General features: G+C 31.1%; 1 protein-coding gene across 1 annotated transcript; it reads right to left on the bottom strand.

Moving 5' to 3' along the window:
- Positions 1 to 1,152: 1,152 nt before the first annotated feature.
- Positions 1,153 to 3,882, bottom strand: LOC108826507 (UDP-D-xylose:L-fucose alpha-1,3-D-xylosyltransferase 1-like). The gene is made up of 4 exons (XM_018599882.2): positions 3,390 to 3,882; positions 2,079 to 2,236; positions 1,785 to 1,994; positions 1,153 to 1,636 (listed from the first exon to the last, which is right to left on the bottom strand). The coding sequence occupies exons 1-4, from the start codon at positions 3,856 to 3,858 to the stop codon at positions 1,424 to 1,426; spliced, it is 1,050 nt and encodes a 349-aa protein (XP_018455384.1). The 5' UTR covers positions 3,859 to 3,882; the 3' UTR covers positions 1,153 to 1,423.
- Between the last annotated feature and the right edge of the window lie 10,756 nt (positions 3,883 to 14,638).

Genomic DNA, 14,638 nt, shown 5'->3' with positions numbered 1-14,638 from the left:
GTATGCTATTCTATTTTATGACAGAAATGTAGATATGATTTTGCTTGGTTTCTTAATTACAGTGTACCGTCTCCATCGTAACACTGTCACCACCACAGACTGTTTCATCGCCGTCACCATTTTCTCCTCCGCCACCATTACCACCAGTCATTTCTTCACCTCCTTTCACCTCTCTTCTTCATCTCTATCTCATGTGATGATTTATTCTCCTCTTCCATCAATTTTGGCGTCAACTCCACCAGCTACTTTGTATATCTTATGTCTTTCTCCACCTCATGATTCTTCTCTTTCACTACTCAATCAATTTTACTTCCGGTCTCTGTATCTATTTTCCACATCAATCACCTTCGTATGTACCAGATCAGCCCCACCACTACTTGTTTCATCATAGCCACTATCTTCTCATCCACCTTCGACTAGTCGATCCTCATCCCCTTATGCCGTCTTTTCTTCTCTTTCATGACATCCCACCATCTCTTTACATCCTTTACATGTGCTATAACATTTGTTTAATCAATGCTTAGAATTGTGTTTTATTCAAAAAAATGCTTGGAGACTTCCATGTACAGTAAAACTATGTCTTTCTTTTTCCTGCTCCATGTCTTCCTCCTCTTCCTTCCCCTTCATCCTCTTCCTCTTTCTTTTAATGTGCTTTTGCTGTGAATTTATTGTTTTGTGCCATCTATTTAATAAATACAGTATAAATAATATACTAGATCTTCTTTTTTGAAACACTAATAATATAATAGATCATACTGAAAAAAAATAATTACACGCCAGGAAGGAAAAAGTTATCCATTTTCATGCAAAATTGTCAGCATCTTTCTTCATAGATGGAAGCATTGCTATATTCTATTTTTTTGTGTATGTACATTTCATAAATTCACCTTTTATAACTTTATATAGTTTTATTTTGAATATGAAAACTTGTTGGGACAACTATAGTAAAGAAAGCTATAAATCTGATTTACAATTCAATTTATTTTCTATTTTTAGATCATTGACTTTACTAGATTTATTAAAGAAACTATCATAAAATTATTTGTAGTTTGATGTAATGTGTAGTTGATATATTAAAAATTAATTGATCTAATTTGGATTTAGTTTATTCATATGTCATAAAGTATCTTCAAAAATATAAAATACCAGCTTTAGAATAAATTATATTTTCACTTTATGCCTATATTTATATTTTATTTTAAATATATACATGTATATAATTATAGTCTATAGACCACAAAAAGTTGGGGATTCCACCCAATGTTTCACATGTCCTCACGACCTGCACTGCATATATCTGGATCTTCTTTTATTTACCTCTGTTTTTCCCCTGTTTTCTGCATTTTTTGAATCAGCCATATAACATTCACACATAACAAGACATTCAAATTCTAGTCTAACTTTCACTCAAAAACAAATAATTCTACTCTAACTTTCCCAGTGGGGACTCAAAAGCATGATCATCGACTAGCCATAGACCAAAGTCGTGGAAGCGTTTCATCTTATGGTCATAACCAATAATGTAGTTGTTGTGGATTATGACATGTTTCCCCTTTGTCTCTTCAGCCCATGTCTCGTTGTTGAAGTACAATCCTCCTGTTGGAAACGCTGCTTGGGAAAGCAAGAAGAGATCTACCTGAAGAAAAGAAGATCACAAAAGAGTTGAAATGAATTCAAACAACTGAACTAATACAAATACCGTGATCAAACATTCATAATTCAGACAAAGAGAGTATCAAAAGGCTGAGTCTTTGAGACCATAAGCTTTAAACCCCAAAAAATACCTGATGATATGTTTTGTTGAGTGCCCAGTTAAAAGCAGGCTGATCATTTCCTTCATATGCTTTAGATCCAGCTTGAAGTTCCTCAATCCATTTCTTCATGAGAAGCTTTGCACCATTCTTGGGACGCAAGAAAATCATGCAGCTACATATGTAAGTCACTCCGTTTCGATCCGGAGGTGGCAAATCATGGGAATGATTCAAAGGTTTTATCTGACACCAAAAACAGCAGTGAGATAGGATTTAATAATACCATTCTAAAATGGCAAGGAGATGTGTGAATAGAAAAGCACATACTCTAGTCATGTCATCGGTGAAGTATGCATCGTGGCTTCCTTCTAAGTACTGAAATGGATCTTGCAACCAGACCATATCAACATCGTTGTACATCACATTATAGCCTAGTTCCAAAAGTTGCAAGAGATGTGGCCTCCGAGATGTAAACTTGAAGAAACTTGAAGAAACCCTAATTTGGATATAATAATGCAGTTGAAAGATAGGTTTCTATTGCAATATAACAACTTTTGTGGTGATTATCCAGAAACAGGGTAAACAGGATCATTCAAAATTGTATAAAAAAACCAGAAATAAAAAATGGTTGCTACTACATACACAAGGTTCATCATCTTTTATTTTTCATAAAATCAGCCATAGATGTATTAAACATAGTTCGACATCCAAACCAAAACCTTCCAAGACTAAAAGAACTTATGGTATGCATAGTAATATATGTACATGGTCATCAAGGGCATCTCTTAACTCACTCAAAATTTTCTTTTAAAATGGAGAGAAATAGACTATATAGAATAAAAAATGCTACAACTCAACTATATATCTTACTATATTTCATAAATAGAGTAATCTATTTTTTGTTCATTATTTTATTTTGGAGTGAAATATGAAGTTGAGTTAGAGTAATTTTACACTATTTTCTTTTTACCCTATTTTAAAAAAAAAATAAATTTTACATTGGAAATGCTCTAATAACATGTGCTGTAGGGTTGGGGTAAAACTCGAATCTAAAAAAAGATATTAAGATATTTTCAAAAATAATACATAAATTTGGTTTAAAACTTTTTATTATATCATTAAATATATAGTTAAATCTCTTTTGGACAGGGTCTTATAAAATTTTGAGACGGTCTTGTATATATATATATATTATAAAGCGATATGAATTATGGGCTTTTAAAGTTATATTGTGGAATAATATTCTCTAATACCCTTTTGGAGATACACTTTTGAGCTAATATTTATTACTATTAGTTTGTGTAGATACACTTTTGAGCTAATATTTATTACTATGGGTTTGTGTATATTCGATCAAATATCGACAAGCCTCGAGCTCTGCTACTACGAGTCTACTAGTTTTCATGTCAAAACCAATCGGTTTATATATTATTTTTCAATTTTGATGTAGGATACGATTCTCTAATAAGAAATATCTTTTAATATAAATCAGGTGATAAATGTTAATTGGTTTAAAATTATAAGTACATGATCTAAATACGATGAAGAATGCTAATTAGTGTTAAAATAAAAGCATATGATACGATGGAACGGATACACATAAACCCAAGTTTCAAGCTAAAGGATGTGGAAACTAGACCTGGGAGCCGAACTTATATGCGGTCTGAGAGTCGAGCGCTGGGGGAATGAGAACGGCATGGCCAGGCCACTTCTGGTTGATCAAGTAGAGAGTAGCGTAATCCTCAGCGATCACGATGACTTTGTCTTGATGCTTCTGTCTAGAAACGCTAATCAACCAGTTGTTGAGGAAAGGCAAGAAGGGATAGCTAACTGTGCAGACGATCACAGTCCCGTCCTTAGCAACGAACTTGGCTGCTTGAGGGAGAGAATAGTCGCGCCAGTTGGAGGGCAAAGAAGAATAAGAAGAAGAGCTTCTGTTAGGAAATATGAATAAGGGAGATCCTGTCCATGGTAAGAATACACCAAGGAGAAGGCGGAGAGAGACAAGGAGGAGGAGGAGCACATTGCGGCTGAGGAGAGAGATATTAAGACGGTTTGAGACTGAAGAATGACAAAGATGAGAGGAAGAGAAAAGCTGCTGCGCCATTGTTGGAGAGAGAGAAAGAGGGTTTAGAACAAAATAGTCATACGCATCTTAACATTCATTCCAAGAATAATCAAAGTCGAAAGAAACAATTTATTTGGAATGTAATTTAAGGAATGCATTTTTTTTTACTAAACACTGCTCCCTCTGTTTCAGAAAGATCGATGTTCTAGAAAAAGTTTTGTTTCACAAAGATGTATTTTTCATATTTTCAATGTACTTTTTGTCAGCTAAGCTAATAATGAAAAATTATGTATTTCAAAAATATTACTTGCATTTCTTAAAATCTTATTGGTTTAAAAATATAAAAATATAAAATTACAAAAAAACTATGCATTAATAAGTAAGTTTTAATGTGTTTTCTTTATAAGTGTGAAAATCTTAAAATGCAAATTAATTTGAAACAGAGAGAGTAACATAATACTCCCTCAGTTTCATAAAAATCCATATTCCACGAAAAATTTTTGTTTTAAAAAGATACATTTTTTAACCTTTTTAATGTATTTTTTAATAAAAAATTGTTAACTTCAAAAAAAATTAACTTCAAAAAATTAATAGTGCTTATTGGATTTTTATTGGTTAAAAGTTATGAAAAATTGTTGTTCATAAACAACAATGCATTTACAATCAAGTGTAATGTGTTTTTTTAATATATGTAAAAAGTCTAAGATATGTATTTTTTTCAAACAGATGGAGTATTTATTTCCTTTTGTCTCCTTGACAAGTTTGACCAAGTAGGCATTTCAATTATCATTTTTAAATGGAGAGGAAAAGATAATTAGGGAACGTTACTTTGACGTGATCATCAACTTGTGGAGAGGAAAACACCAAATCTATACTATTAAAAAAGAAACATTCTGAAAAAATCTACTTATGCAAAGTTGTTGGACCTATTGGACCTATTCATTTTTAGTCTAACCTTCTATATACAAACCAAAATGCATAACTTATATTTAACCTCCCACCGCATAATTTTCAACACCCAACGGTTTATATCAACCAAAAATTAAGTATAAACAATTGCTTTTATCAAACCTATTCGATTGATATTTCATACACACATTTTATCAAACGAGATCAAATGTTCCAATACAAAAGGGTCATGTGTCCATCATATCTGTCTCATCCTCCTCCATTAAAAGTATCAAGTATTTTTTTTATCAAATGTTTATTCCACGCACATTTTATTCAATGAGATCAAATGATTTTCAGAGGGGGCATGAATAAAGCAATCTTATATTTCATCTCTTCCATTAGAGCATCAAGTTCTTAACAGAGATGCATCAGTGTCCAATTTAATGTATCAAAACAATTTTATACATTCATTTCTTTATTCATCTTATCCGATTCATATTAAAAATTTAGATATAAGAATTAAGATTGCGTTTTTCGTCACATTTTTTTGAATTACAAATACAAAACCAAACCCTATAACAGAAATAATAAACAAATATTTTTTACTTTAATATTGAGATTTTTTTTGGAATCTTAAATATCTGCACGTTTTTAGATTGTGTATTATACACGATTTTGAAAATAATTGATGTAGCTTTACATAATTATCGTAGATTTTATAGAAAATGTAATCTAAACATTCTTTTAAGATCTCTTATTAGTAACAACCAAGATATTTAAAAACTTATACCCTAATTTTCGATGGCCTATACCATCTTACGCCTAATATTATAAATATACCTTCATTCTTTAAAATTTGAGAATTGTCCTATTTTAGTGGTATGGATTTCACATCTGATCGAGTTTTAAACTAATTTTGATTGTTTAGATTTTTATTAAACTATCCCGGATTTTTCAATTCTAAAAAATAAAATATTTATATATTGAAATAAACAGATGTTAAAATTATTCATTCAAATTTTAACTATCAGTTTATATTAATATCTTATATAATACCACTTTTTATAAAAAAAATGAAATCAGATTTCTAATTTTTTATAGAATTGTTATTTAAGTTAAATTTAAAAACTACAAAAATCTTATAAATCTATATTATTAAATTAGCCAAAACACTGTAAGTAATCTTAAGTCTCACCAAACATAATAAATGTAAATTTATAAAATGCATACAAGATATAATAAGAGATATAATAAGAGATAGTAGATTTAGGCATTCAGATTTTTGGGTCAGGTACCAATCGGTTTCTTTCGGTATGAATCTTTCAGATCCTAGACATTTAGATCTAAGTAGGTATTTGATTTTGTTTTTTTTTTGGGTTCGTGTTGGTTTCTTTTGAGTTTGGATGAATAATAAAATACGCGTAAACTACATGTAATTTTTGGGTACCAAATGGATCGGATCGATTCATATTTAGAACCCGAAAAATATTCAAAGTATCCAAAAAACTCCAAAAATAAACACAAAAATACCCAAAATAATCGAATACTCAAAATTGTCCGAAATTGACCTGAAATCTGATACGATGAACCAAAAAGTACCCAAAATTTCATCTAAATATCCAAAATATTTGTATTTAAAAAACAAATTACTTGAAGCTTGAAACTATAACCGAAAACCAAGACCCAAAACTTAAAAATAATAATTGTAATACAAAACATATCCGAAATACCCAAATATATCTAATATACACCAATGTTAATTCAGGTTATTTTGAGTATCCAGTCCGGTCTCGGGTTAGATCCAGACGCATATCCAAAAAATCTTAATAGGTATTTTGCTTTGGACTCGGATTCGAACCAATATCAATGCATTGTTAGTCTGTATATATCTTTTCAGTTAGATTTTAATTAAAGCGCGGGTCAAAATCTAGTTAATTTTTAAATGGAGAGGAAAAGATAATTAGGGAACGTTACTTTGACTTGATCTCAACTTGTGGAGAGGAAAACACCAAATTAATTTGTCAATGTACTTTGACCGATCATATCCAAATCTGGATATGCTATATGCTATGTTATTATATAATAAAAATAATATTATAATTTATGTAACTTTGAAAATGTGAGTATAACTTCATGCCCTATTCACCAATACCAATCAAGCTCATTATCGGTCAATATGATCTCTGCTACGTTTATTTTCTCTCCTCTTAAAAGCTTTGAATAGTAATATACATTAGATTTTGGATCCGCGCATCCGCGCGGATGTATGTTTGAAAAGATTAAATGGTAAATAAAAATTTAGCGGTTTTTATATTTGTTGAATTTTAATATTGTGTATTTTGTTCGGTTTGTTGAGTGTCTGATTATAAAATATGATGTTATATAAATATCCATTTTTTAGTATGAAAATATTATTGTGTGTTTTTTTAAATTCAAATTTATTATAACTTGTGTATGTAAGCTTAAATATTTTAAACTTTTAATAACAGGATTTTTTAAAAATTAAAAAGTAATGGAAATGTACAAAAATAAAATTGTTTTGAAAATTATATTATGATAGCCCAAAATTTAAAATAGGCCGGATTTGCTAATATTTTTAGAAGTTTAGACCATGTGAGTCAAAAAGAAAGCCCAGACAAAAATAATAATGGGTAACTAACAGTATAAACCACATTTTTTTTAAATTGAATGTTAAATTTAATTTAAAAAAAAAGGCCTTGTTACAACTAAGTGTGTTCTTGTTCTAACCTTTCTATACAAAAGTTTTGAGAAAATATAAACTCTTTAGATTTATCTCTTCTTCTTCATTCCCCCTTCCCTTTCTTCTCCAACCTGCCAGCTCTCACTCCTACTGGATATTTCAGCCCTCACTCCTACTGAATATAACTCAACAAGATGAACTATCTTGTAGCAAACCAAAACTGCATCCCTTTCCCAATTACTTTATCTCCCTTTCTTTGCATCAATGTAAGCTTGTTCCTCATATTTTATCAAGCAACTTGATAATAAGTTCTGCTGGTGCATTAGCCTCTCCATATCTTCCTCTATTACGCTCTCTCCATAGCATATAGACCGTTGCCTGCAACATATACTTAATGATAAAACTCTGCATCTTGCATCTTTTTGAATCCCGCAGAATTCTCTTAACTTCTTCCCATTTCACCGTGAATTGATCTCTTAAAACACCTTTCATTTGAGCTTCCCATACCTGAGATGAATAGGTACACTCAAAAAATAAATGTTCAAGTGTTTCCAAAGGCGCATTGCACAATATACAGTCCTCTCTTGCATTACTCTGCCAAGCTCTCATCCTGTCCCCTGTAGCAAGTCTCCCCTTCATTGCTAGCCACAATATAAAGGAGTATCTCGGAGTAGAGTTCTTAAACCAAACTGTTTCTGCCCAATCAACATGAGCCTTCTTCTCTCTTATAAATTCCCAAGTTTCTGCAGAGGAGAAAACTTTCTTACTCAGACCTCTACCATTTAGCCATAAAGAAACATCCTCCTCATCAACTCTGTTATCTCTTCTTTTCTCAATTTCTTCTTCCACTCTATTTAAAATCAGAACTCTGTGATGGCGCTTTCTCCGATTTCAACTCTCCTCAACTGTGGCATTTTGCAGAATGCCCATATATATACGACTACCTTCATTTAGTAACTCCTTCAATGGACCCAAAGAAGACCAATGTTCCAACCAAAACAAAGCTTTCTTCCCATTCTTAACTTCAACTCTATACATTTGCTTTGCCAGATCCCTACACTTCAGTATCTTTTTCCACATCCAAGAGCCAATCTGTGTAGATTCCTTAACTGTCCAGAAGGAGCCTTTACGTATCAAATACATTTTCACCCAGTTGACCCACATCGAGTTTGAAGAGAGGATTCGCCATATAAGTTTCAAGCAGCTCACAGTGTTCGTTTCTTTCAATCTTCTAAGACCCAACCCCCCTTCTTTCTTTGTAGTACATATATCCACCCACGACACTTTAGCTTTTCTGTTATTCAACTCCGGATCCGACCACAAAAAAACAGAGCACAACCTCTCAATTTCTTTTATACAGCCACTAGGAAACCTAAATGCAGCCATCCAGAAGTTTGCTAGACTAGAAATTACTGATTTGATCAGTTGGAGCTTCCCCGCAAATCGAGCGCGAAGAGGAGGAAGAGGAGGAGAAGATCTTCGTGGGGGATAGAACGACGAGCGATGGAAAAAGAAACCACATTTTTTTATGTTAAAACTAAATGATAAAACTACTGTATTTTTATGGCAGTGGCATAAAGTGGTAATATTTGTGAAAAACTAAAAGAACATAGATAAATGTGCTTCAGTATTAATATTTTAGATACTTCTTGAAAAGTTTATATAATCAACAATTTCATTAATGGAAACAATCAACAATTTCATTAATGGTCTTTGGAGACACCGTATCCTTTTTTTTTTGTATGTGACTTGTATACAATAGTTTCCCGTCCACATGATTTTCATTTCGTGCATATTTTGAAATTTTTTTCCTTGTTCCAAGGATTGTGTTGTGATGATGCTTTCAAGTTTTATTTTATCTCTGGAATTATTAGATTCCACAGGTTTCGGGGAAAAAAAGGAATCAACGTTAATCACTGAAATTTTCAATACATTCCTAAGATTTTGGTCATATTTATATAAAACTAGGGTCGGCTCGCTCTACGGGCGGGATATAAATTAAAATTTTATATATTTGTATTATATAAAATTATACATATTAGTTAGATTTTTTCATGTTATTGTAACAGCAGACTAATAAGTCATGCTTTATGGAACATTTGTTATTTTATAGGTGAACTTATATCTTATATTTGTAATGCTTTGATCGACCATTAGCATTATTAGCGTTTTCATATTCAAAACATGAGATTTATGTGGTTGGTTAGTATTTATTTAGGTATTTGCTAGTATGTAAATTTTAAAAAGGTGTAAGAAAAAAGATATCAAATTTGGTTTTCAAAAATTAACAATTTATACGGAAAAAATTAACTTATTTTTTTATTTTACCGAAAATTAGTTTAAAATGTAGAATTGTATTAAAAATTAATTCTAGAAATTGATAAAATTATATAGTTACACAATATTTATTTTTAGAGTTTTTACTGAAATTTATTAAAATGATTTGCGGTGGACAAAAAATTCTGAAATAGATCGACTAAGAATTAGAATTTAGTATAGTGTATAGTCCGATTTAATAGTTAAACAAAAACTGGGTTTTAAAATGTTTTGTTTCAAAAGAACTTGCTCTAGTGTCAAATAAAATCATTTACTCACACTTGGACCAAATGGCTTTTCATTATCAGCATATGTATGGATTAAGATTTCTTAGTGTTTTGACATTTAGACCAAAAACAAAATTTCTCGATATTGCACATGATAATTTACCATATGTATATTGTCACAATGCTATCACATAAAGACGAACCAGCTCTAAATGAATTCTCAAATGGTTTAGTTGTATAGTGAAGAGAATAAATGTTTTAGTAAATAAAAATGAAGTGTTCAAATTTCAGAGCCAAAATCATTCAACGATTACTAAAGAGAGAAGTTAAGTCACAATCTCAAGTTCAAGTCTCTATCAGATTAATTTGATAACCAATAAATATCCAACTCAAGACCTCATTTTCACACACACAAAAACAACATAAAGTATTGTGTTTGACAAAAAAATGCAGACAAAAAGACTCCAAAACACCAGCAAAGACTCACAGTCAGAAGGTCAGAACAAAGAATCCAAAGCCTTCAAAAATTGTAAAAGCTTTCTCCAAACAAAGAGGAGCTTCCAGAAATATTTTATAAATTCACACCTCAAGTCGTTAAGCCCCAAACCCAGATACAAACATCTTCACCAGAACTCACAACATGGGTATCATCAGCAAAACCCAGACCATAAACTCCACCTAAAAGAGCTCCTTTTATGGTCATCCGCGTGGAAGCTGGTTTTTCCACTTCATACACAATCACACATATGTCCAAGGATCTCATAGCAAACATAGTGCTGTTTGGAGACCAAGCTAGGCATTTTATGCAGGCGCTATGGTACAACATGTTCTTCAGTTTCATCTGTTTAAAAAATGAGATGATGTATGATCAAAATTAGAGTTGGAGATTCATGGACTGGTTCTAAATTATATTTAGATACCTCTCTGGAAGCTCTGTCCCACACAACTGCTTCTCTGTTCAAATCAGCTGATCCAAACATAGATAAATCCAGGGAGTAACGTATGACGCAGATGGCGCCTCTGTGTTTCTCAAGATTTGCTTCTCGGTGAGGGAGTCACCATTAACAGAATACAGACAGAGCTTACCGTCTTGACTACCGACAATAGCTTCGGTTCCATCCGGTGTTACGGCCAAAGCAGTGACGGTGAACCCAAGGTTGATGGTTGACACTACTTTCTCACCACGGAGAAACACAACTCCTGATTCAAAGGCCACCAGAAAGAGACCAGGTGAGAGTGGTGCAAGGCATAGATCATTTGGTTGGTTTCCAACGCCAATAGACTCTTCGTTTGTGCACTGGCCGTTTTGATAATTTATTTATTGTGATTTTTACTGTAGGTGTGGGCAGAAACAGAAATATCGGGAATAAAATCATTAATAAGTAGTTGACAAAAAGTCACTAATAAGTAATATTCAAGATTTTGTTCTGCGCTTCGAAAGCTCGGATCTCTTTGGATTATAAATAAATTTGATATGAATTAGTTTTGGGATTTTATATATTATTATGTTATAAAGTTCGTATTGTAGCGAATAAGAAAATTATAATTATGAATTAGGATATTTTAGATTTTAGATGTACACTCTTATGTAACTCTCTCTTAAGCTTATGCAGTTTACTCGGATCCAAAAAACTGAACTAAAACCAACATAAAAATACAGGTTCGGGTCTGGGATTGAGCAAAGTACATATTGTGTTTTTTGGACTATGTCTGTGTCTAAGGGTCTGACTGGTGTAACCGCAGCGGTTGCGGTTGCGGTTGCAGGAGTTTGCGGGTGCGGGTGGTTGCGGTTTTAAGCGTTTTCTAGAGATTTGTACGACTGGTATAACTGTTAGAAATTGTTGCGTTTGAGGGACTCTTATGACTGGTAAACTACCAAACGCAACATCTGTTAAATAATAATTTAACAATATTTATATTTTATGTAATTATAAATATATTAAAAATCATAATAATATGATAAGTATAAAATTTATATTTATAAAATCATATTATTCAATTTTAAAAATTTATAGAAAATATTTTAGTTTTGAATTTTTATAATATAAATTGAAATATAATATGAATACATTTTATAATTTCTATTATTTCAATTGAAAATTTTTATTGGATATTTTTAGTATTATTTTTATTTATTCTGTTTTTAAAGAAAAAAAATTTACCCTCCCACAACCGCAAACGCTAGCTGGAACCAGCTTTTGATTTTAAGAGGTTCGGAGCGGTTTGAAGCGATTTGTAGCGTTTTCTGTGATTGTTTTGAAACGCCAACAACCGCTATGAACCGCAAAAGCTGCGTTTGCGGGTGGTAGCAGGAAAACCAGTCAGCACCTAAATCTGGATACCTAAACTAAAGGTGTTTTGTGTGTATTATTTAGAGCATCCCCATCAATGAACCTATGTGAACCCCCCCCCCCCCCCCTCCCTTTCTTTATTATTTTAATATATTTTTCGTTTGATTTTTTTTATAAAAAAAAAAAAAAATAATAATTAATCGGACCAATCGCAGGCTGCCACGTGTCGTGGGACCCGCGCTATAGTGATGATTCGGGTTCACTGCAGTGACCCTCCAAGAGATAGGTTCAAGTCTGTGTAGTATTTTAATATTTTTTTTCAAAAACTGTGTGTACCCCCCATTTGAACTCTCAATGGAGGTGCTCTTATATTTTAATATTTCAGATACGTTTTTAGTATTACATATATCTTTTTAAGTTTCAGATTCGTGTTTTTGGTTATAGTTTTGGATTTCGGTAAAATTTTAAATCTTTAAAGTTATATTTCATTTGTTCGAATAAAAATTTGGATATTATTGGGTTCTCAAATAAACTTTTGGGTAAAATTTTAGGTGTTTTGGATATTTGAATACTTTCAGACATTTGTTTAGTTTTTGGGTATTTTTTGTTCTGACTTTTTCATGTGTTTGAGTATTTTAAGTTTATTTTTTGTCCTAAATACTGAATTGACCAGGACCCATTGCATTCACAAATTACCTGTATTTGACAGGTATTTTAATTACGGATTCGAACCCATTCGCTATTCGGATCCAGAATGAACGGATCCGAATCCAAACTGATTTTTTTTTTTCAAAACACCTTGTTAGATCCAAATGTCAGGACCCGAAGAAATCTGATCTGAAAAGAACCAATCGGTACACGACCGAAGACCTGAAAACCTACGCTTGCATTTTATATTTATAAAAATTATTTTAATATAATATATAATCAATACTATTAAAAGGGAATGAATTATAAAAAATCTACTTATACAAAGTTTGTATCATTTCACTAGATTTAATTATTTTTTTGTCTTACCTTATATATTTGTAACAATACATTACTCATTAACATCATACCATAAATATACCTGGTTTTAACTCATGTTGTGTATTAACCATAAAATAAACCAAAAAATCCCTATTCCAATAATTGATGTGAATATTTAATCTGGGCCAGATATATTTTTTAAGGGGTTTCGAAATCTTAAGTTTAACTGCATACTCCAGAGTTTTTTTTTAAAATATCATATTAACTTTAATATAAAATAAACATAATGTTAGATTTTGTACATTAATATGTTACAAAAGTTGCTAAGCAGAATGTATTAATAACTCTTCTAATATAATTCTATTTAACAAACAACCATTTTGGACTGTTTTTGTTTACAATTCAAAGAAAAACTCGTGCTTCTGAACAGAAGGTTCAGAAGCACGGGTCAAAATCTAGTTTTGTTTTAAAAAATGGTTTACGAAAGTGTTTTTATCAAATTTGATTTTGTAAATATTTAGAATTATATAATGTAAGTTGACATGGTATAAATGTTGTATGATATATGCTAACTCATTTTTATAAATATTGTAGGTCCATATTGAGCATAAAATATGGTGTATAACATTATTGCTTAGCAACTATAATGTTAGATTATAAAATATTTCAGAGAAAATTGTATTACATGAAATAATGAGTAATATGATTCTTTTAAAATATATAATTTTTCTGTGATTAGAATATTTAATAGTAGAATAAAAAATGAAAAATAGTTACACATGGTCTAACAACCTTTCTAGTAATTTTTTGAATGATTATCTTTCAATAATATAGACTTCCATCCTTGTTTCAGAGGCGTTGGTTTTTATAAATAAGTTATTATTTAAAAATTTTGAAAATTTATTATTTAAAATATAAAAATTATTTGATATATTTTAACTATGACAGATAGAGAATATAAAACAAAAACTTAGATTTGAAGTATTAGTAGTCGGAGAAGTAAACAATATAGGCAGTTATTAATATTCATTAGATTAACTAATGTATAAGTAAAGCATTATGTGTTTCTTAATAACATATATTGTCGGTAATAGATGTGGAGTTGATCCCATATGAATGTGTTGTAGAACTATAACAGAGGGACTTGGGTAAACTTTTAACTTTCTTACTAATACTAAGCTTCGGTTTAACAGCATTGGTAAAAGGTTAAAAACAAAAGGAAGATTGAATATTCACACCAAAAACCATCGTATTTAAATCGAGAGATTGGATTCCACACGTTTCATTTTATTCAGTTGTAGTAAATTACGAATATGGAATTGGTTAATTAAAAATATATGTAAGACCATTAACTAAATTGCTACTATGCCATTAATGAGGGTGAACGACTTTTCATAGGTAGGTTTTTTAGGATTCTTTTTTTA

This window comes from Raphanus sativus, chromosome 9, assembly GCF_000801105.2.
Source record: "Raphanus sativus cultivar WK10039 chromosome 9, ASM80110v3, whole genome shotgun sequence".
Taxonomy (NCBI): Eukaryota; Viridiplantae; Streptophyta; class Magnoliopsida; order Brassicales; family Brassicaceae; genus Raphanus; species Raphanus sativus.
This window is presented reverse-complemented; position numbering and strand designations above follow the sequence as displayed.

Excerpts from the sequence above, each read along its gene's own strand:
- LOC108826507 (XM_018599882.2), bottom strand. The coding sequence starts at position 3,858 with ATGGCGCAGCAGCTTTTCTCTTCCTCTCATCTTTGTCATTCTTCAGTC. Across the intron at positions 1,995-2,078 it reads TCACCGATGACATGACTAGA|ATAAAACCTTTGAATCATTC; the intron begins GTATGTGCTTTT and ends TTTTGGTGTCAG. Across the intron at positions 1,637-1,784 it reads TCAACAAAACATATCATCAG|GTAGATCTCTTCTTGCTTTC; the intron begins GTATTTTTTGGG and ends TCTTTTCTTCAG.